General features: G+C 35.6%; 1 protein-coding gene across 1 annotated transcript in view; it reads right to left on the minus strand.

Moving 5' to 3' along the window:
* LOC134370500 (trifunctional nucleotide phosphoesterase protein YfkN-like) overlaps positions 1-11,960 on the minus strand; it is a 36,347-nt gene extending 24,387 nt beyond the window's left edge. Inside the window, 1 exon segment of the mRNA XM_063087597.1 lies at positions 11,632-11,960. Coding sequence (XP_062943667.1) covers positions 11,632-11,960 — 329 coding nt within the window.
* Positions 11,961-23,312: the final 11,352 nt, after the last annotated feature.

The raw sequence follows: 23,312 nt of genomic DNA on the forward strand, positions 1-23,312 counted from the left end.
TTTTATGTCTTTATCAAAAACAAAGGAAATATTTTAAATAGCACATGAAGATTATTCTAAATTAGAATAAAAACTAAAGTGTGAATAAAAAATTTTTTAATAAAACCACTTTGTATAACCAACATACCTCATCTTTTAGCATATTTGCATTCTAAAAGGACACGCTAAAACACATTTCTTAAATCAGTCATATTTTCTATTTAAATATAAAATGTATCATACCACAGAAAATGTCCTCAAAATTATAATTTTTAATTGCTTAAAAAAATACACATACTCTAGGGTATATAGGAAAACTCAAACTATGCTACATAATGCAAATCCTTAAATACAAATTATATCCCCTGGAAGCAAGATGAAAGGAGATTTGCTCAATGTCTTACTAGGTTTTTAAAATTAAATTCATTGCATCAAGTTTGATGTAAGATAATGCCTCTCTGCAGCCTTATAATCTAATGTTCCAATGGTAAACAAATCTCCTAAACCTCATTACTGAATACTTCCTTCATCCTACTGCCTCCTCTTGCTTTTCATTGAAATCTAAACTTCCCCTGAGGAAAGCACTTAACTACACCAGCCCTCTCTAGTGGCCACTACACATTCTTTGATTCTCCACAATAAACAAAATAGACAGTAAGGGAAATGGCGAGAAAAGAAATAAGACATTCCCTAAAGCTAATTTCAGACTGGACAATAAGCTCTTCTTTTCAACCCTCACAGTATATGAATTTACCACTCTCCATGCCAGTGGGTTCTGATGTACATGTAATAACAGCCTTAGCTTTGGGGACCCAAGTGTATATTTTGAAAAATCTACCCAGGTGCTTCTGATCTGCCATTTTTCCCAATGAAAACTACCATTCACTACCCCCACATTCATGTGGCTTAAACCTTTCACTTTACTCCATATTCTGAAACCATCTTGATGACTTTAACACCCTGTAAAAGCAGCCTTAGCTGGCTCTCTACTTCAATGACCATCTCTAGTCCACTTGAGCAACTTACTGTTGTGACCACATTACCATCAAAAACCTAAGACCTTTTAAAGATCCGTCTGGTTCCTACATGTCTTTACAGCCTTATCTCCTTCTCCGAAATGGACTTTCGTAAGAGGCATATTGCAGGAGCTCTCTCAAACCTCCATCTCATATGCGTTGTTCCTTCCAAAATAGAGTACCATTTACCAACCCAATCCAGGAAACTCTTTTTTGTTCCATAAGACTCAGTTTAAGACCTAGTGCTGTGAAGAATCTCCTGACACCTTCATGATAACAGTGTCATGACATTTAATCTATTTACATGTCTTTCCTCCAATCCCCTAAGACTGTTAAGCTTCTGAGGATAAATATTTTTGTCTTCGTTATATTTAAATTCCTAGTGCTTTTATATCTGTGGGATGCCTGGCACTCAGTATGTATCCAATAAATGTATCCTGAGTTTATACTCCTCTGTTACAAAACTTATCCACTCACATGTTCTCAACTACAGTCCATATTTTGATATGATTCCCAAATCAAAATCTCATATCAATCACCAAATATTTAGTAAATACCAAGTATTGTACTATAAAAAGTATGAGAAATACTACCTAAACTTGAGTTTTAAACGGTCTAGTTAGAGACTAAGTTGGATTTCTGGTCTTACGTAAAATGAAGCAGGTTGTAGCAGACCATATTCCCACTTCAACAAACAAAAAAATGTTTTTAAAGACATCAGAGAACTAAGGAAGTAAAAAGAACCAAGTGACCTGAAATTCCAGAAAGTAGAAAACCTTTCTGAGATAAACAATCACTGGCTGTTTTCTTCTCTGGGGATATTTGTGAATTATGAATCAATAAGAGCAGAGGATTGAGCTTGGTCCACAAAGAGGAGATTTTCTAGGGAAAAAAAAGAAACTAGCAATGTTTTTAGGGATTGTATAGAGCTGGTACATAAATTGGAAATTTCAGGAGTCAAAAATGTGTGGCTAATTTATAGCAATATGTTTCCTACATTCTGGAAGGGTAGAGAACTCTATAAAATAAAATAAAATTTCCTATAGTCTCATGGTAGATAGGACACTACGTTCTACTAGAGGAATGATAGCTGCCAAATCTGTAAATAGAATGGGATAGCAGGCCAAAGAGCAAAGTTCTAAGGAGCAGACTGAATCTCCCAATCTTTTAAGGCTAATGTGGTAAAGACTCAACAAGTTCTCAAAGTCTGATGAATAAGGAAGAACCAAAGGCAGAATGAATTTTGCCAAAACTGCAATCAAAACTGATTCAGGCTGATTCAGCTGATAGGCTAAGGTGATCAACCCCTCATCTTATCCTTATGACAAAGGAATAGGGAATACATGGTGCTGATAACACCAAGGTCCATGATTCAATCTCTGCACAAGCCAGCCACCGAAAAAAAAAAAAAAAAAAAAAAAACAGGAGAAAAGGAAAAAAGGACACACTTCTGGAAGAAGTAAGCATCATCCAGTGCTTCTATAGTTCCTTCTTATGAGAGTACTTCAAAAAGCTCATGAAAATGGATCCCCATATCCCCATACCAAACAGCTGCAAAAAAAAAAAAAAAAAAAAAAACCAACTAAAAGATAATATGAATATTTCCATAAACTTTTTGAGGATCCCTCATACATAGTCTGGTATGCATTAAAAAATTACTAGACATGTGAAAAGAGACAAAAACATATCCAATAATTAAGATTTAGAAAATGGGGAGCCTCCCAGATAATCCAGACATTGGAGTTTTCAAACAAGGGCTTTAAAATAATTTAAGTTAAAATGTTAAGGAAACTACAAGCGAAAAGGACAGCATGAAGAGATGAAAAATTTTAATAGAAAACCAAATGGAAATTATAAAATTTCTAAACTGTTTAATATTTATTATACTCAACCTGAAGCACAGAAAAAAAATGGGGGAATAAAAACAAAGCCAAGCATAAAAAATGTGGAAGCATTTTTTTAAAAAGAAAGAAATCCAACATACACAACGTACAAGTAATTAGTATCCCAGAAGGATACAAAAAAGAGAATGGATCAGAAACAATATTTGAGGAGACATGACTAATAGTTTCCCAAGATTGATTAAAAAAAAAAAAATACACATTCACATATTCAAGAATCTCAGTGAACCAAAGAAGGAAAAATATAAAAACAGACAAATAAACCAAAAACTACCCACATACTTTGATACATCATAGTCAACCTGCTAACAAAACAAAGACAAAGAGAAAAAATATAACATAAAGCAAGAGTGGTGGGGTGGTGATAGCAATGGTAGGAAATATTATGAATGGCTATCATTGCAACAAGCCAGAAAACATTAGAATGACATTTTTAAAGTGCTGGGGGGAACACTGCTAACTTAGAATTTCACACTCAACAAGAAATTATTCAAAAATGAAATAACATTTATACACAAAAACTGAGAAAATCTATTGACACTGAACTTGCATTACCAGAAATATTACACAAAATTATGCAGGCTAAAAGAATGATGCCAGGCGAATGCACTGAACTACAGGTAGAAATGAAAGGCAGTGGAAAAGGCAAATATGGGTTAATTTTTTTCTTTTATTGACCATTTAAAAGAAAAATACAGCAGGATCCAGGCCAGGCTAGTCCCTGACCCCAAGAGGCCTGAACCAATGACCCCCAGGCCCCAAGGCAACAGCTCCCACCTGGCAGCTCCTGCAGGATCTAGGCCAGGTGAGTCCCTGCCCAAGAGGCCTTAATGGATGACCTCCAGGCTCTGAGGCAACAGCTCCCACCTGGCATACGCCCCAGGATCCAGGACAGTTGAGTTCCTTCCCCTGAGAAGCCCAAACTAATAGCCCCCAGGCCCGGAGGCAGCAACAGGCAGCTGAGCCAGAGCAAAACTCCCTGCCACTGCTGCAGACACCAGGGTGGAACAAGTGGACCATGAAAGCCTCTGACACAATGATTAAACACCAATGGAGGGATACTAGAAATATGAAAAACCAAGAAAGTATGACACCACCAAAGGAACATAACAAGTCTAATTTCCAGATCCTATAGAACAGGAAGTCCTTGAAATGACTGACAAGGAATTTTGAGCCACAATTCTGAGGAAACTAAATGAGATACAAGAAAACTTAGAAAACACAACAAAATGAGAAAAAGTATACAGGACCTGAAAGAGGAAATGTACAAAGAAATCAATGCCCTGAAAAAGAATGTAGCAAAGCTTGTGGAGCTAAAGGATTCATTCAATGAAATAAAAAACACAGAGAACTTAACCAGCAGGCTAGAACAAGCAGAAGAGAGAATTTCTGACCTTGAAGATGGCCTGTTTGAAATAACGCAAGCAGACAAAAAAGAAAAAGAAAAAAGAATTTTAAAAATTGAAGAAAATCTAAGAGAGATAACAGACAACCTTAAGTACTCAAATATCCAAATCCAGGGTATTCTAGAAGGGGAGGAAAAAGAAAATGGCATTGAAAACATATTCAGTAAAATAATAGCAGAAAACTTTCCAGGTATAGAGAGAGATACAGATCTTCAGATTCAGGAGGCTGAAAGATCCCCCAATATTATTCAACCAAAAAAAGTCCTCTCCAAGACATGTTATAGTCAAATTGGCAAAACTCAAAGACAAAGAGAGAATCTTAAAAGCTGCAAGAGAAAAGCATCAAGTCACCTATAAGGGAGCCCCTATGAGACTAACATCAGACTATTCATCAGAAACCCTAAAAGACAGAAAAGAATGGGATGATATATTCAAAATACTAAAAGACAAAAATTGCCAGTCAAGAATACTTTAACCAGCAAGGCTATCCTTCCGAAATGAAGGTCAAATAGTATATTTCTCAGACAGACAAAACTGCAGGATTTCACTACTACACAAACAGCCTTACAAGAAATTCTCAAGGGAGTACTGGGTCTGGTACCTGAAAACCAACCATCACTACAGTGAATACTCAAGAAAGAACTAAACCCATCAGTAAAATAAAAATGCTAACAATATAGAGGGGAAAAAAAGTTTATTTACCATCCCAAGAAACCAACAAACACAGAAGACAAACAGCAAATCAGAAAGAAAGGAACAAAAGATATTTAAAACATCCAAACAAAAATCAACAAAATGACAGGAGTAAATCAACATCTTTCTGTAGAGAGCACTAACATTTATAAAGCAAATGTATTTCACAGGGCCTATTTTCCAAAGTCCTGTAGTCTCAGGTTTAGCCTTACCTTTTGGAATTACATATAGAAATGTTAACCTTGCAAAAGACAGGAAACTTTCCTCAGGCTAAACTCTTGTAACACAGCAAAGTTGCTGGCTCAAGGATAGACAAGTTACTTGACTGATATGTAAAATACTGGGGAAATTGCTGTAGGGAAAAACAGTGCTTGCTAAGATCAAGCTTTTGTTGGTGGATCAACTTAAACTTTTGCAAATTGCATTATGGAATGTCACTCTACTTGTTTCACTGATGTTACCAGCTTCTATTGTTAAACTATACTTAGCCATAACTCCACCTATGTTCCTTTTCTGTAATTTTCTGGCCTGGAGAATAAATACTGAGAGAGAACCCCAAGTCAGGGTTAATTTCCTAAGGAAGGAATGCCTCTCTCTTAAGGGTTCTAGGAGATTAACCCCTTCGGGATCTCTCACTGCCCAAAAGAGATGGGCTTTGAGAAATCCTTTGCATCTCTGTCACCCAGGGAAAGAGAGGTGATAAACCCATGCAAGGCAAAGCAACATCTTTCAATAATAACTCAATGTAAAAGGACTGAATTCCCCACTCAAAAGACACAGACTGACTGACTGGATTAAAAACATGGACCCAACAATATGCTGCCTTCAAGAGACTCACCTCACCTGTAAAGACACACACAGACTGAGAGTGAACAGATGGAAAAAGAGATATCAAGCAAATAGAAATGAAAAACAAGCTGGAGTAGCTATTCTAATTTCAGATAAAACAGATTTTAAACCAAAAATCATAAAAAGAAGATAAACAAGGCTGCTATATAATGATAAAAAGATCTATCCAACAGCCATAAATATAATATGCACCCAATGTCAGAGCAGCCAGAGTTATAAAGCAAACACTATTAGACCTAAAGAAAGAGGTAGACACTAATACCATAATAGTAGGGGACCTGAACACCCCACTCTCAACACTGACAAATTATACAGGAAAAAAATCAACAGAGAAACACAAGATCTAAACAACATCTTAGACCAATTGGACCTGGCAGAACTCTACAGAACATTTCATCCAACAACCTCAGATAAAATATTAGCAAGTAGAATACAGCAACACATCAAAAAAATTATATACAATGACCAAGTGGAAATCATCCCAGGGATATGTGGATGGTTCAACATATGCCAGTCAATAAATGTGATATACTACTTCCACAAAATCAAGGACAAAAGCCATATGATTATCTCAATAGAAGCAGGAAAAGCATTTGACAAATTTCAACATCCCTTTATGATAAGGACTCTCAGCAAATTAGGTATAGAAGGAAAGTATCTCAAAACAATAAAAGCCATATGTGACAAACCCACTGCCAGTATCATCCTTAATGGGTGATATTGGCAGCTTTTCCCTTAAGAACAAGACAAGGATGCCTGCTCTCACCACTCCTATTTAACATGGTATTGAAAGTATTAGCCAAAGAAATTGGGCAAGAAAAAGAAATAAAGGGCATCCAAATTGGAAAAGACAAAGTCAAATTATCCCAGTTTGCAGATGACATGATCCTATATATAGAAAAGCCAAAAGACTAACAAAAAAAAAAAAAACACTCTTAGAGTTGATAAATGATTTCAGTAAAGTTGCAGAATACAAAATCAACACACAAGAATCAGCAGTATTTTTATATTCCAACAATGAACTAGCAGAAAAAGAAATCAAGAAAGCTAGCCCACTTACAATTGTCACCAAAAAAATAAAATACCTAGGAATCAATTTAGCCAAGGAAGTGAAAGATCTCTAAAATGAGAACTACAAATCACTGTTGAAAGAAATCAAAGAGGATACAAAAAGATGGAAAGATATTCCATACTCTTGGATTGGAAGAATTAACATTGTGAAAATGTCCATATTACCCAAAGTGATCTACAGATTTATTGCAATCCCCATCAAAATACCAATGACATTTTTCACAGAAATAGAAAACAAAAATTCTAACATTCATATGGAACAACTAAAGACCCTGAGTAGCCAAAGCAATCCTGAACACAAACAATAAAATTGGAGGCATAACACTACCTGACTTCAAATTATACTACAAAGATATAGTAACCAAAACATCATGGTACTGGCATTCAAGCAGATACTTGGACCAATGGAACAGAATAGAGAACCCAGAAATCAACCCACATACTTAATCTCCAACAAAGAATTGAAGAACATGCATTGGGGAAAAGACTGCCTGTTTGATAAATGGTGCTGAGAAAACTGGACATCCATATATAGAATGAAACTAGACCCGTACCTCTAACCATATACCAAAATCAACTCTAAATGGATTAAAGACTTAATACTCCTAGAAAAAACAGAGGGGAAACACTCAAGAAGTATGATTGGGCAACGACTTTATGAATAAGACCCCCAAAGCACAGGCAACAAAAGGAAAAATAAAGAAATGAGATTACATCAAACTAAAAAGTTTCTGCACAGCAAAAGAGATAATTAACAGAGCAAAAACAAAACCCACAGAGTGGGAGAAAATATTTGCAAACTATGCATCAGACAAAGGATTAATATCCAGAACACACATAGAGAAGTGAACAAAGAGGCTGAAGACTAAACTTTAGGACATATCAACATTTAAAGAATACAGAAATTATAACATCTTAGTGCTAAAAAGAAAAGGTAATCTTTCACCTTGGTAAAAATGGTTCAGATCTGTCACCACTCTAAATAAACACTAATTCTTATAGCAACCACTTTGCTAGGAAGAACAATTATGAACAGAAATATCTCCGAAGCACCAACCATAGAAGAATATTCATTTAATGAGCTCAGGTTTCTTTTCATAACCAGAATAGTCCAGAAATAAGATGAATACTTTCTGTCTTCAAAGGCCAGTCACTAAAGTTTTATTCACTATTATCTCTGCATAAGGTCTCTAAGTTTTATACCTTTGACCTTCCAAACACATTGCAGCTGCATAATCTCCTAAGAAACTGGCATTTTCATTTATATGACTAATATGTATATGAATAGTATGTTTGGATAAGAGGCATGAGATGAAGTCCTACAATAAAACCACGTTGAACTACACAATCCATAGAAAAATGCATTTCCCAAATACCACTCTGCCATGTGACATATAAAATACCTTGTTTTTAATCCCTCAAAAGCCAACCCATGGCTTTTCTTTGGGCTTCTACAAAAACTGAAAAGCATCCTACTAAAAATCAATGACATCCATGAATCCACACTTGTTAGAGGCTGAATTGTGTCCCACAAAAAAAGCCCTACCCCCAGTGCCTGTGAATGTGACCTTATTTAGAAACAGAGTCTCTGTAGACATAATCGAGTTAAAATGAGGTCATTAGGATGGGCCCTAATTCAATGACTAATATTCTTACAAGACAAGGGAAATTTGGACAAAGAGACACACAGAGGGAAAAGGCTATATGTGAAGACAGAACCAGAGACTAAAATAATACAATGATAAGCCAAGAAACACCAAGAATTGTGGACCTTCACCAGAAGCTAGGAGACAGGCATGGAACAGATTCTTCCTCACATGGTACATTTGATAAATGGTGCCATTTCTCCATCTGTTACCCTTAATGAAACCAACTCTGCCGACACCTTTATTTCAGACTGTCAGCCCCGAGAACTGTGAGAGAATAAATTTCTATTATTTCAAGCCACTCAGTTTGTAGTAGTTCCTTACATCAATCTTGGGAAACTAATGCAATACTGATATAAATAAATGACTGAACAAATAAATAAATGAGAAAGAAGACACAAATCTCCCATTCAGAAGTACTCCAAATAATTTATGTACTTCACCCTCAAGGAGGTGGAGCATAACTCCCCACTCAAGTGTGTATGTGCATAGTAACTTCCTGCCAAAGAGTACAGTTTAGAAAGGGAAGAGAAGGAAGAGTAACTTTATAGTGGAGAAACCAGGCAAATGTCAGGTTAAGTCAGGTCAATAAAGTGTATCCCTGAAATGATGTGATGAAACTGACACTTTACATCTATGATCTTCCTCCCCAAAACTCATAACCCCAGTCTAATCATGAAAAAAAAAATCAGGCAAATCCCAAGTAAAACACATTCTGCAGAATACCTGACCAAGAACTCTAAAACTGTCAGGGTCATTAATAACAAGGAAAGTCTAGACAAATTGTCATAGCTAAAAAGAGCCTAAGGAGTCATGAACAAATGTAATATGGTATCTTGTATGCAATCCTGAAATAGAAAATGGACATTAGGTAAAAACTAAGGAATCTGAATCCAGGATGGATGTTGGTTAATAATAATGTATCAATTTTGGCCCATTAATTATACCAAATGTACCATACTAATGTAAGATGTAAATAATAGGGAGAGTATGCAAACTGTGTACTATCTTCATAATTTTTCTGTAAATCTAAAACACCTCAAAAAATAAAGTTTAATAAAAATAAATCAACGGCCAAGAATCAATAGAATTCACTTCACCACCACCGCCACCTCCATAGATTAAGTTACAATGAAAGCCAACATTCAGAGCCATTCTATCTGGTTCAGATTATACCAGCAATTACCATACTCATCCATTCATAAAGTATTTACTCAGTACCCACTTTGTACCAGTCACTACTACAGGTGCTTAGAATAGTGACAGTAAAAACAAAGTCTCTCATCTGAGTAGTTTATGTTCTGATGTAAATGCAAACACCAAAGTTCTTAAAGACAATCAAGGGTGAATGCAGCTTCCTACCTGATCCTCAACATATGATGCCAAGTACACCTCCCATAGTGTCCAGAAGCCTTCACCAAAAACATATGGGCAGATGGTAAGCATGGGTATCTGAAGAAAAGAAACTAGCCTACCCTTATGTAGAGGTACTTAGCAGCCCCCAAAATGGCCAGTACCACAACAAGTGGACTTCCCCACAGAGAAGCCACAGAATTTTAAGAATAGGATTTTCTTACCAAGTACATTAGACAAAAGAGCTTTAGGAAAAAATACTGGAAAGAGAAAGGATAGTTGGGAGATTTTATTTGCCCAACTGCTTGCTATTAACTTCTACCTACATAGTCAGCAAGCATCTTAAATTCAACTGATTTAACATTGCCTTTCCAACACTAATTCCCATCACACTAGCTACTCCTTCAAAAACAGTATTAAACAACAGAACTGTAGATCCCTCCCCTTTCTGCTTATGTACATGTACACACACACACACACACACACACACACACTCACACATCGAGTAACCATGTCTTGTTCACTGTGTCTGCTCTCTCTCAAATCCATCTGTTCCTTTTGATTCTTACTGCGCCACCTAACTGACATAACTATACTAGCACAAAAGGTCTCACTGATTTCTCCTCTTACCAGGTTTTACCCCATTCTGATCTTTCCACTCAAAACCATGCTTAATATTTCTAAGACACCTCTTGGGTCATGTCACAAACACCTTTTTGATCATCCAAAAATCTGGACTATTTCTCCATCTGTTAGCCAAGCATCTGAAGTCTTCACGACCCCAAGTTTTATAACCCACTATTCCTTTACTTGAGCACACTACCTTACCTTAGCACCCATTGTAATTCCCCATTTCCTAGTACTTTCCATCTTTGAATCAGCCAGAGCAAAATGTCAGATGCATGGAGTCCAACCTCCTAATTTAAAAAAAGAAAAAGAAAAAGAAAGCCCATAGAGAAGGTTAAAGTAACTTGCTTCAAACCACAGAATTAGCAAAAAAGAAGAAGAAAAAAAAAAAACCTAGTCCCCTAAATACCAATCCTGAAATCTTTCCCATCTCCACCTAACCCACATCATATCCATTCTTTAAATTCCAGCCAAATGTCTTTCTTGATCACGCCAGTGTTACTAGTTTGTAAAAGTCCTGGCAAAGAAAGAAGAAAAGATGTGCTAAAAAAAAAAAAAAAAAAAAAAAAAAAATTGGGGGTCCCTGGCTATTAGTACTTACAGAGGTCTCACTGAGCACTGACAATTTTATACTACAGAAAAGCAGGAATAACTAAAAACTGGCATTTATTAACTGCTTACCACAGGCAAGACACTGTGATAGACACTTTCCATGAATAATTCTCTTTTTACATATGATGAAACAGGCTCAAGAAGTGTAAGTCTTTGTCCAAGATGATACAAATGGTTAGTGGAAAAGCTGGGTGTGAACTCAGGTCTGAATCAAACACAATAACGGCATTTCTCATAGCCCAGACTTGAATAGGTTTTTATTCCTGTTCTGACACGTGCACACACTAATTCCAGGTTTTTTCCTTTAGTAAACCCTGCCACTTGCTCCTGGCCTCGAAAACCAGCCCATTTACTAATAGGACCAGCAGGGAGTTGCAACAGGGACCCACAAGGTCTGTGTGGGAGAAGCGCCAGGCTTCCAGCCCGCCCCCCACCCCCGGTCCCCTCAGGATTTGGCGGGAAAGATGGCGGCCCACACCTAGCAGCGCCTCCTAGGGGCTCCTCAAGCTTCGGGTACACGTCGTAAACATCGTTGAAATGAAGGATGGTCAAGTCGTACGGACCGATGTCTGTTGATCTGTCCTCCCAGGTTATCGGAGAGGGCTCTGGCTCCCGCTTTGAGGGTTGGGACAGTGCCTCTGCGGCCTCCATTTTCCGGGGAAGGAACAGGCTGTCTCGGCCGTGGTGGCCCGGCGCGCGGGAGGGCTGGGGCGGCGGCCACGCGAGCACGGCGCGCCGCGGCCTGCGCGCAGCTCCCGGCTCTCCCTGCGCCTCCTGCCCGCGGCCTGCGTGCGCGGCTCCACCCATCTCAGTTGCGCGAGGGCCATTGAAAGCTTAACGGACACCACTTGTTTCTTCTTTTCTCAGGATGCCTGAAGCCGATCTCGAACTAGCGGACGTCATCGTTCAGGGAATATAGTAAACGCTCATTTCTTTAAAATCTTGTTGGGCGAACATTTTTGACCATGATCCTCACGCTCCTCTCTGTAAGGATTTTGCCCTCTTTGAAGGAAAATAGGAGCCCATTAGTAAAAAAACTCTAAATAAAACCTTTTCTGCACCCAATTCCATGGTTCCTCCTGTCTGTTGGGAGTCTTTCAACTTATCCATTAATTCGAAAAATTTAAACACGCTTATACTCGCACCAGGTACTTGTGCATGGTGCTGATAAGAAAATGAACAAAATACACAGCCCTTGCCCTCCAGAGACTGCAGGATGCCTTCCCCTCACCCTAGCCCCATTCTTGCCAGACTTTGCCATAATCAGGGGGGCCCTTTCCTGCCTCTACCATAATCCAAAAGGGCTTTTCCCTTTCACCTTTGCTTAGAATCTAGGCACTTCACAATTTGTTTTCTGATTTACCACATGATTCTTAAGCTGTTTTTTTTATCATTTCTAATATTATGACACTGAAATACTATCTTTGTGGTGTGGGCTTTGACATTCCTTGTGAGAACAAAGCAAGTGAAAACCTGATGTTTGTATGGAATGATATTTTACAGTAGTTATTGTGGACTGATGGAATCTAGTCAATCGATAAGGTACTCCAGGGTGCTACAACCCCTTGAAATATTGCCAGTTGGTTATTTGCTCAATTGCACCTGGATTAAATGGATACATCTAAAAGAATACAAAGTGCCAAATTTGATAAAATAAGAAAATTAAAACTTGAACAAATAAGTGAACATTAAAGAAATTGAAACGGTGGCCAAAAATCTCTCCTTCCAAAAATCTACAGGCCAAGAATATTTAACAAGTGAGTTACACAAAACTTCTCATTTTATGTGACTAGTGTAATCATGATTCCAAAACCAGATAATAACAGAGGAAGATAAAATTATAAACTCATTTCATAAATGTGGGTATAAAATTACTTTTAAAAAAGAACTAAATCCAGTAGTACATTTCAAAATTACATTGTTTAGAGTTTATCCCAAGAATATTAAGAATGGTTTCACATCAGAAAAGTCTATCAATATAATTCACCATATTAATATATTGAAGTAGAAAATTAAATGATTACGGCAAATGATGCAAAGCAAAAAGTCTTTGATAAAGTTATGTAGTATTTATTATTAAAAATTTGTAGCAACCTAAGGAATAAAGGACTTTTCTTAGGTTGGTGAACCAACAGCAAAATTTTACATAGTAAACTAACTTTAAATATGTTCCCTTCATGACTGCAAAAAAAACAAGGCTGACTTCTATCATCATCACTGTTTAAAAGATTATTTGAGTCCTGGAGAACACTATAAGAAGAACAAAAGGAGAAAGAAAACAAGGAAAGAAAGAAAGAAGAATCTAAATAAAAAAAACTATTCAAATGGGGTATACAGAAACTCTCTGTATTATCTTCACAACAATTCTGTAAAATCTAAAACTTTTAAAGTTAAAAGTGTATCTTAAAGAGTAAAAAAACTGAACTAATAAAGGAGTTCAGCAAAATCACAGGATACAAGATCAATTTACAAAAATCAATCTTATTTCTTTATTCTACCAATGACCAATCTGACAACGAAATTAAGGAAACAATTTTGTTCATAATAGCACCAAAAAGAACAAAACACTTAGGAAGAAATTTAACAAAAGAAATGGCTGACTTGTACAGCAAAAATTACAAAACATTGTTGAGAAAAATTAGAGAAGTTCTAAATAAATGGAGAGATATCTCGTATTCATGGATTTGAATACTCAATATTATTAAGATGTCAGTTCTCTCCAAATTGATCTATAGATTCAACAAAATCTCTAAGAAAAGCCATACAGGCTCTTTTGCAGAAATTGAGAAGCTCATTCTAAAACTTATATGGAACAGGAAAGGACCAGAATTGCCAAAAAATTTTGATCAAGAAGATCATTTATTTTTAGCTCATTGAACATATTTTCCTTTAATTCTATGAATACATTTATAATAGTTGCTTTGAAATCTTGGTCTCTACTACATCAACATTTGGGCTCACTTGGAGTTATTTTTTATTGACTCACACTTTCCTGTTTCTTTGCACGTCTACTAATATTTGGTTGGAAACTAAACATTATGTAATAATAAGTTGACGTGACTTTGAATTCTGTTATGTTTATCTGAAGATTGTTGTTCTCTTTTTCTATTAAGTAGCTATCTTGCTTGTGTTCAAACTGTAAACTTTGTGTTTCATGCATTATGCAACTACTGATATATGTGTTCTAATCTTATGGTGTGTGGTTACTGGCTCTTGGTGTATAGCCTGTGCCTGTATTATTTGGCAGTCGTCCAGGATTTGGACAGACATTATACTCATGTTTGAGGGCTCACTCTCGAGTTTCCTAGTTTCTAGCAATCCCTCCCTAATTTCGATACTCTTCCATCCTTAGGCTTTGTCTTCTGACACTTATTTTCCCTTAATTTTCAGCTTTATGCTGCTCAAACTGCACACAATTGAGAAATACACTCAGTTAAAAAAAAAAAAAAGGCAGCAAACACAGCTCTCACTGTGTTAAGCTCTACTTTTGAAGTCTCTGCTTTTTGCTGTGTATCCACACATTAGTACTGTGGAAATTTAGGCAGAGTTTATACTCTTTGTCATTGTCTCATTCAGAATTTTCCCTTTAAATTTCCAGCTGCTTTTCAATCCTGAAGTCTAACCTGGCACCTTGAATTGATAAGTCTGTGGTTCACATATGTGGTTTTCTAACACAGTAGCCCTGGGGTTGGGGAGAACAGTCAGGCCAAGGCCTTCTGAGGCCAAGCCAAAACCTTGAAATTTTTACCCTTTCCAATTGCAGTTTTCAAGGGAAAACTTTTCTCCAGCTTCTATTTCAGATGCTTTCCAATACCTTTAATTTATTGTATTTTAAAATATTTTATCCAGTTATTATAATTATATCTGTGGTATGATTCAAATAACTACACTCATTTATTAGAAGTTTCCACTCCTTCTCTTTATTTGAAATTTTCCAATGTTTAGAAGTTCTCCTAAATTCTTTAAAGGCATTATTTAACTTATACTGCTTTCTAAAGTTGATAGTAAGCAATATGCCATGTTTAAATTCCCCATTTGATGAGACCTATGGCATAGTGGAAAGAATGGTTAGTAGGAGAAGTCTGAATGGGCTCAGGAAATTTAAATGGTATAAATATTTTTAAATGAAAATAAAACCAACTTGAAATTGGTCTTTTTATTATCACCATGCACCAGAAATTCTAAACAATGTCAGTGGTTAAATACCACTCTCCTCTCTCTTGGTGTGCAATTGTTGTAGCACACTTTTAACTCCTCATTCTCCTCCCCACTAATTCTCAGTTTTGCATAGCAATGTCTCAGATTTAAGGTCTAGATTATTATCGTGTTGCTATATTTGTACCATGTAACTTGTATTCTAGATAAGTTCATAACCAGATGTACCACAGTTGCTTACATCTAGCTTTGTTTGGGCTGGTTTCAATGCTCACCCCATTCTTTTTACATTTATAGTTCACAGCTTTAGTTAGCAAACTCTGAGGCTTAAAACTTAGATTATTTCTATTGTGTTATATTTATCAATATATTGCCCCTTTTTAAGAGTAGTTATATTACCAGGGTGACCAAACTAATCAGATTTAGCTTTGTATTTTATACTTTTCCACTCTTTAGCTCTTAATTCTGCTTCAACTATCAAAAATTTTATCAAGAAAAATATGTCATTACATGTTTTTTAAAAGTCCTTCTTTTACTTTCACATATACAAAACAGCTTAGTTGGGTATAAAATTTGGAAATTATAATTTTTTCTCATTATGACTCTATAAACCTTGCTCATTGTCCTCTGGTATTTAATATTGCAAAAGAGAAATCTGAAGTCAGCCTGATTTTTGATATTTTGTAGTTAACCTATTTTTCCTCCCTTGTGCTTATAGGATTTTTTTTTTCTTTATCCTAATATTTGAAATATTTTGCTAGAATGTATGGATGTAAGTATCTTTTCATTTATTTTTACCTGGAATGAAATGAGCTTTTTCAAACTGTATACATAGATGAGAGTTTTGACATTTGTGCTAATGAAGCTACTAAAATTTCAGTGCAGATTAAGAATTAAAAGAGGCCATTTACTTGGAGGTGGAGTTTAATTTTCTTAAGGGAAACTGATAGTGGGAGAGGAATTCAGATTCCTAAATTTTAATTTTCAGGAAATTTATATTATTAAATTTATATTATTTGTGCTATAATCGTACAGTAGGCCCTCTGCATCTGCACATTCAACAAACCACAGATCAAAAATATTTGGGAAAAAAAAACAACAAAAAGTAATGCAAATAAAAATAATACTCTACAACAACCACCTACACAGCATTTACATTGTATTAGGTATTATAAGTAATTTAGAGATGATTTAAAGTTTATAGGAGGATGTGCATTGGTTATATGCAAATACTGTGCCATGTTTTTATGTAAGGGACTTGAGCATTCATGGATTTCAGTATCTGTAGAGTATTGGGGTGGGGAGTAGGTGAGGAGGGTGGTCCTGGTTCCAATCCCCCATGGATACAGAGGGACGACTGTATTGTTTTCTGGTGATATCTTTTTTCTGTGAGGTCAGTTGGACAATGTTGCTGTCCGTAAGTCAAGACAGGAAATAGTACTGGCCTAATGTCTAAGGAAACCTCAAATTACTTAATTTTTATGTCAGTTTAAATCATTTTAGAAGTTTTGAGGGACAACTCTAATAGGAGAGACAGTGGCAAAAACTCAGGAAGCAACATACAAAGTTATGGATAAAGATTCAGATATTTCTTTGACCTCTCTTTCTCCAAAGACAGTAGAATCATTAGCTATTTTTAGGCCTATTAGTTAAGAGAAAAAAGCTTTTTTAAACAATGGGAATTTAGGCCTATAGGGAAAAGAAATTGAAAGCTCTCTTCCAGTCCTTTTTGCATAAGTGCTCTTCATGCCACACTCAGAGAAGATGACTGTTACCATCAACTAGGCACAGAGACATTTAATTGGTCATTTCTACTTGATAATGATCACCATTCCTGGTTAAAATATTAAACACACAGCAATGTGGACACTTTTACCATTTCTCATATTACCTTATGATTAGAATATTAAAAAGTATTATTCTGGCTCAACCAAACTTCACTTTTTCTCTCTCACTTTGTATGTATGATATTACACTATTTCTCAGTTCCTCTGAAACAAAATAATTTTGCTAAAAACAGAGAAATGAAAGTTAAAATATAATACAATAAATTTGGGGAGAGAATCAAGATGGCAGAATAGACCATCCCCAGAGTCACAACTTATGAATTTACAACTTTTAAAAAGCAAAGACTGCCAAGCTGGGGCCACCAGAGCTCAGGGGACGAGGAGGAGAGACTTACGGAGTGCATGAAGATGGGAGAAGCCACAATTAGAGAAAGAAGGGACTGCTCCAACCATTCTGAGCCCTAGTCATTTCAACGCTGGGGAGCACACAGAGCAAGAAATGGCAAAAATCACAGCTGTGCCCTTTGTGTGAAGTTGCTTGGAGACTGCAGGGGAAAGGAGGGCTTTCACCAGGCCAGCAAGACCACTGACAGGGTTCCCGTATACCCACATAGGAGCAAGAGGCCACGAACAACAGAATAAAGGAGCCACTCAAAGGCCAGTGAGTCATTGCAAGGGACTTGTGCATGGCTTGCCACAAGGAAAGTGTCTAGAGTGTGGGGTGGAAGAGACTGGCCCACCAGAGGAACATTAGGGCACAGCATGGACAGCTGATCTGCCTCCCAATCAGCACAGGCTCACTCAGTAAAGACTGGTCAGGAATATAGAATTGCAGAGGGTGCAGTTTGTTGAATAGACTCAGGCCCAGACCAGAGTGTGCACACAAGCAAGGTGTATCCAACCTCAAAAGACCCAAAAGTACTTACAAGGTCAACAATTAAAACCTGAGCTGCACAAAAGCCTTCCCAGAGAATCAGCAGCAAAGCAGCAATTTAGCTCATTCACAGGACACAAGTGCTGGTCCCCATAGGAAGTTATCCCATTTTAGAAGTAAGCAAAAGACAACATATTAGTTCCAGTGCAGAGTTAAAGGGGTGAGGATAGCTAATAATCCAACAAAGAACTGAAAGAAAACACAAAAAAGCCACAGATCAGAGACAAAGTTCTGATATTATCTGTTAAATATCTTAACACCACCAATGAACACCTGTAAAACCTAGAAGAGCTGGAAGCTCCCCAGACTCCCAAGCTGGGGTGGGAGGGGGGCCAAGGGCCTCAGCCACATCCCCCCGCCCTCTACAACCAGGCCAGCAGAGGAGCCCACCTCTTCACCCCCACCTCCATCCCCCTCTCCCCTCCCTTTCCCACTGTTCTGCAACATCTTAGAATGTAAAATAATAATAATAATAATAAATAAAATTTTTAAAATATTTTACTATACATTGTATCCAAAGAAAATAAAAGTTATTATTTGTGGATAGAAAGCAAAAATCAAAACTGGAAAACAATTTACAGCAAATATAGAAAAATGATGATATTCTCACTATATTCAGAGTTTAACCAATTATTTGTTTTTTTAATTTTCTTTTTCTTTTTTTATTTTAACATTTTATTTTGTACATTTTTGTGGGTACAGTGTGTTTTTCAATATAAGTGTATACTCCACAATGATTCACTTAGGGTAGATAGCATACTTTTGTACCCATTAGTCCACCACTTCTCACCTTCCAGCTTCTGGTAATCATTATTCTACTCTCTACTTCTATGAGAACTACTTTTTTTTTTTCTTTTAGATTCCACATATGAATGAGATCATACAGAATTTGTCTTTCTGTGCCTGACTTACTTCACTTAACATGATGGTTTCTGATTCCATCCATGCTGCTGCAAATGACAGGGTATAATTTATTTTTATAGCTGAATAGCAAGGGACACTACTGACAAAGTGAAGAGATAATCTCCAAAATGGGAGAAAGTGTTTTCAAACTACACATCAGACAAGGAGATGATATCCAGAATATATAAGAAACTCATACAACTCAAAAGCAAAAAAAACAAATAAACCAATTTAAAAAATGGGTAAAGGACCTGAACAGACATACAAATGGCCAACAAGCACATGAAAAAATGCTCAAAATCACTAATCAGGGAAATGCAAATTAAAACCACAATGAGATGTCATCTCATCCCAGTTACAAAGGCTATTACAAACAAGACAGAAAATAACAAATGCTGGGGAGGATGTGGAGAAAAGGGAACTCCTCCTACATTGCAGGTGGGAATGTAAATTGGTACAGACATTCTGGAAAACAGGATTGAGATTCCTCAGAGAACTAAAAATAGATCTACATTATGAGCCAGCTATCCCACTGCTGAATATATACTCAAAAAAACGAAATAAATATGTCAAAAATACACCTGCAGTGCCACATTCAGGGCAACACTAATCACAACAGCTAAGAGATGGAATCAACCTACGTGCCCATCGATGGATGAATGGATTAAAAAACCGTGGTATATATACACAGTGGAATACTATTCAGCTGTTAACCAATTTTTTAAACCATAAAGATAAACTACCATAGATAAATGGGAAAAGGTAATGAAAAGAAAATATATAAAACAGTACAAGTAAATCAGAAACATGAAAAATATTCAACCTCAGTAGCAATTAAGGAAATATCAAATAAAATAAGATGTAAATTTCTGTCATTTGGGTCCATTGGTTGTAATAAATGTACCCCTGTGTTGGGGGATATTGATATCGGGGGAGGCGAGGGATATATGGGAAATCTCTGTACTTCCCTCTCAATTTTTCTGTGAATCTAAAACTGCTCTAAAAAAATAAAGACTATTGAAAAAATGTCCTACTCTCAAAATAGTGTAGGAGAGAAAAAAATCCACCTCCATCTTCTTAGGATCCTGGCTGAGTCCATGAATTAAATTGACATCAGATATATTAATAGGAGAAGCGCATAAAAATTTCTTTAATATAGTTTTACATGGCATGGGAGTTCTCAAAAGGAAATGAAGATCCAAAGAACATTTAGAGTCAAATTGTGATATGGTAAAGGAACTTGGGATAAGGTAAGCGTTAGATTAACAATGTTTGTTTGTACAGATTTCCCTGGTTTCAACTTTCTATCTTTGATGATAAGAATGTTACTCTCCTTTTAGTATAGGAAGGACATCTTTCACATGGGAATTTCATCTTCTGCTTTTAAGAAACAGAATGAAAGAGTGATCTTCTTGTACCTGCTCTTTTTTTTAAGTGCCTTTAATTCAAAATAGTCAATATGCCAGAGCAGCATACCTTGGGGTGTCATATTCTTAACTCTTTCAATAGCAAAGATAAATTCAGATGATAATATTAAATGATCGTTGGGTTTAGTGAGTTGAAAACTGTTAAATATGATGGTTGCAGTTTAATTAATGTGATGCATGAACAGCAATTTGGAAATATTTATTAAGGGTTTTAGAACATTCATATGATCTTAAAGGTAGGCCTCATTTTAAGAATTTATCATAAGAACATATTGTAAAATGAAGACAAAGACCTTTATCACTAGGTTATTTACAGTAAAAACATTTGGAAACTCCCTAAACATTTGGAAAATAAAGTTATTATTGTCATCCATATAAGAGAATATTATACAGTCAACAAAATGACTTTTTTTTTTTTGTCCTTTTTTGTGACCGCGCTCAGCCAGTGAGCGAACTGGCCATCCCTATATAGGATCCCAACCTGCCGTGGGAGCTGCTGCGCTCCCAGCGCCGCACTCTCCCGAGTGAGCCACAGGGTTGGCCCAACAAAATGACTTTTTAAATAATTTTAAGTGACAAGGAAAAGTGCAAGGCTAAAGTGAAAATCAAGGCTACAAAACTGCATACATATAACAGAAAGTTAAATGTATGAAAAAATAAAGATACTTTTTAAAAAAATGTAGAAAAAAAGATTAAAATAAAGTACACCAACATGTTACCTCTGGGTGTCAAGACTGTAAATGATTATTTTTTCTTCTAAGTTTTTAACTATAAACATGTTTTATTTCTTTTAACAATTTATTTGTAGATTATTTTAGGGTTTCTATACATAATAATTTCTTTCTATTCCCTATTTCCTTTATTTTTTCTTACATTATCATGCTGGCTGGGATCTTTAATTCAATGTCAATGCAAGTAGTTATGACAGGCATTTGTAGTTTTTCAAATCCTAAGTGGAATGTTTTCAGTGTTTCACCACTATGGATAATGCTTGTTCTAAGTCTTTTGTAGATACCCTTTATAAGGTTTGTTAATTTTCCTTCTATTTCCGAGCTTCCTCATAGACTGTTTATAATAAGTTGCTGTCAATTTTTGTCAATGGCTTTATCTGATAAAACTATCATAATTTTTCTCCTTTTAGCTGATAATGTGAAAAATTATAATGATTGATTTTCTTGTATTAAATCAACCTTCCGTGAAAGGAATAAACCCAACTTGGTAATGCCGTATTAACATCTTTGTACATAGATTATCATGGCTAATGTTTTGTTTAGGGTTTTTGTGTGAGTGAGATTGACCTATAATTTTCTTTTCTTGTACTATCCTTATCAAAATTATGCTAGTGTTACAAGTTATCAGGAATACTCTCTCTTTATCTATATTCAGGAATAGTTTGCTTAAGATTGGAATTATTTTTTTGCTTTAAAGTTTGATAAAATCTGCCCATAAAGCCATCTGGGGTTTGTATTTCTTCTTTGAGAAAAGAATTTTATTTTAGTTTTTTAAAATAAGTTTTTCTAACAATTTTTTTATGTCATCTAATTTTGGAATGTGTTGACATAAAATTGTTCATATCTTACTGTCTTTATGTCTACAACATCTATAGAAATGACCTTTTTTTAAAAGACTAATATTGCTTGCATATGCTTTCTCCTTTGCCAGAGGTTTGTCAAATATATTAATCTTTCAAAAAAACAATTTCATTTTATTGATCCTTTTTATTGTCAGTTTGTTTACCATTTCTTTAATTACTTTTTTATCTTTATTATTTTCTTCCAAATATTTTCTTTGGGGTTTTTTTCTCCACTGTCTTTTTCTAAAATCTTGACTTGGATACTTAGCTCATTAATTTAGCCCTTCTGTTTCATATAAACATTTAAGGCCCTAAATCGCCCTCTCTTTTCTGCTTTAGAAGCATCAAAGAAGCTTTGACATACAGACAGTCCCTGACTTAATGATGATTTGATTTAGATTTTTCTACTTTGCAATGGGTTTATTTATGGGTTTATTGGGATATAACCCCATCTTAACTCAAAGAGCACCTGTACAATATTTTCATATCATTCAATTTAAATATTTTAAAATTTCCATCATGAGTTGTTTGACACAACTGTTAGAAGTGTATGTGTCTTTTTTAATTTCCAAACATATGGAATTTTCTAGTTATCTCTTGTTGTGATTTCTAACTTAACTGCATTGTAGCCAAAGAATGAAGTTTGTATGCTGCCAGACTTTTGAACATTGTTGAGACTTGCTTTACGGTCCAGCATGGAGTTGATATTTCTATACGTACACATTCTATAGTTGTAGATCCTGGACATATGTCAATTTATTGTCCTATTCAGATTTACTTTAGCACAGACTTTTTTTTTGACAGTTTGATCTATTATTGAGAAAGATTTATGTTAAAATCTCCTATTAAGATTGTGGGTTTCTCTATTTTTCCTTTTAATTGTCAGTTTTTGCTTTATATATTTTGAGGTTATATTATTAGATACCTTTGTAGTAAATTAAAATTTTTACCACCACAGAGTGACTTTCATCATCTTACATAATTGTCTCATTTTAAAGTCTATTTTGTCTGATATTAATACATCTATTAACTTTATTTTGGTTATTATTTACATAGAATGTATTTTCTCATCCTTTAAATTTGAGTCTTTCTGTATCTTTGTATTTAGATGTGTCTCTTATAAATAGCAACTTTTTTTAGATTTTATTTTGAAGTAATTATAGATTCACAGGAAGTTGAAAACATATTACAGAGAAGTTCTGTGTACATTTATCCTGTTTCCCCAACAGTTACATCTTACATAACAATAGTGTAATATCAAGATCATGAAACTGACATTGGTTTAATGTGTGTGTGTAGATGTCATTGTATCACATGTGTAGTTTTGTGTAACTACCACTACCAACAAGATACAGGATTATCCCATCATCAGCAAGGTCC

Source organism: Cynocephalus volans, chromosome 2 (assembly GCF_027409185.1).
Source record: "Cynocephalus volans isolate mCynVol1 chromosome 2, mCynVol1.pri, whole genome shotgun sequence".
Lineage (NCBI taxonomy): Eukaryota > Metazoa > Chordata > Mammalia > Dermoptera > Cynocephalidae > Cynocephalus > Cynocephalus volans.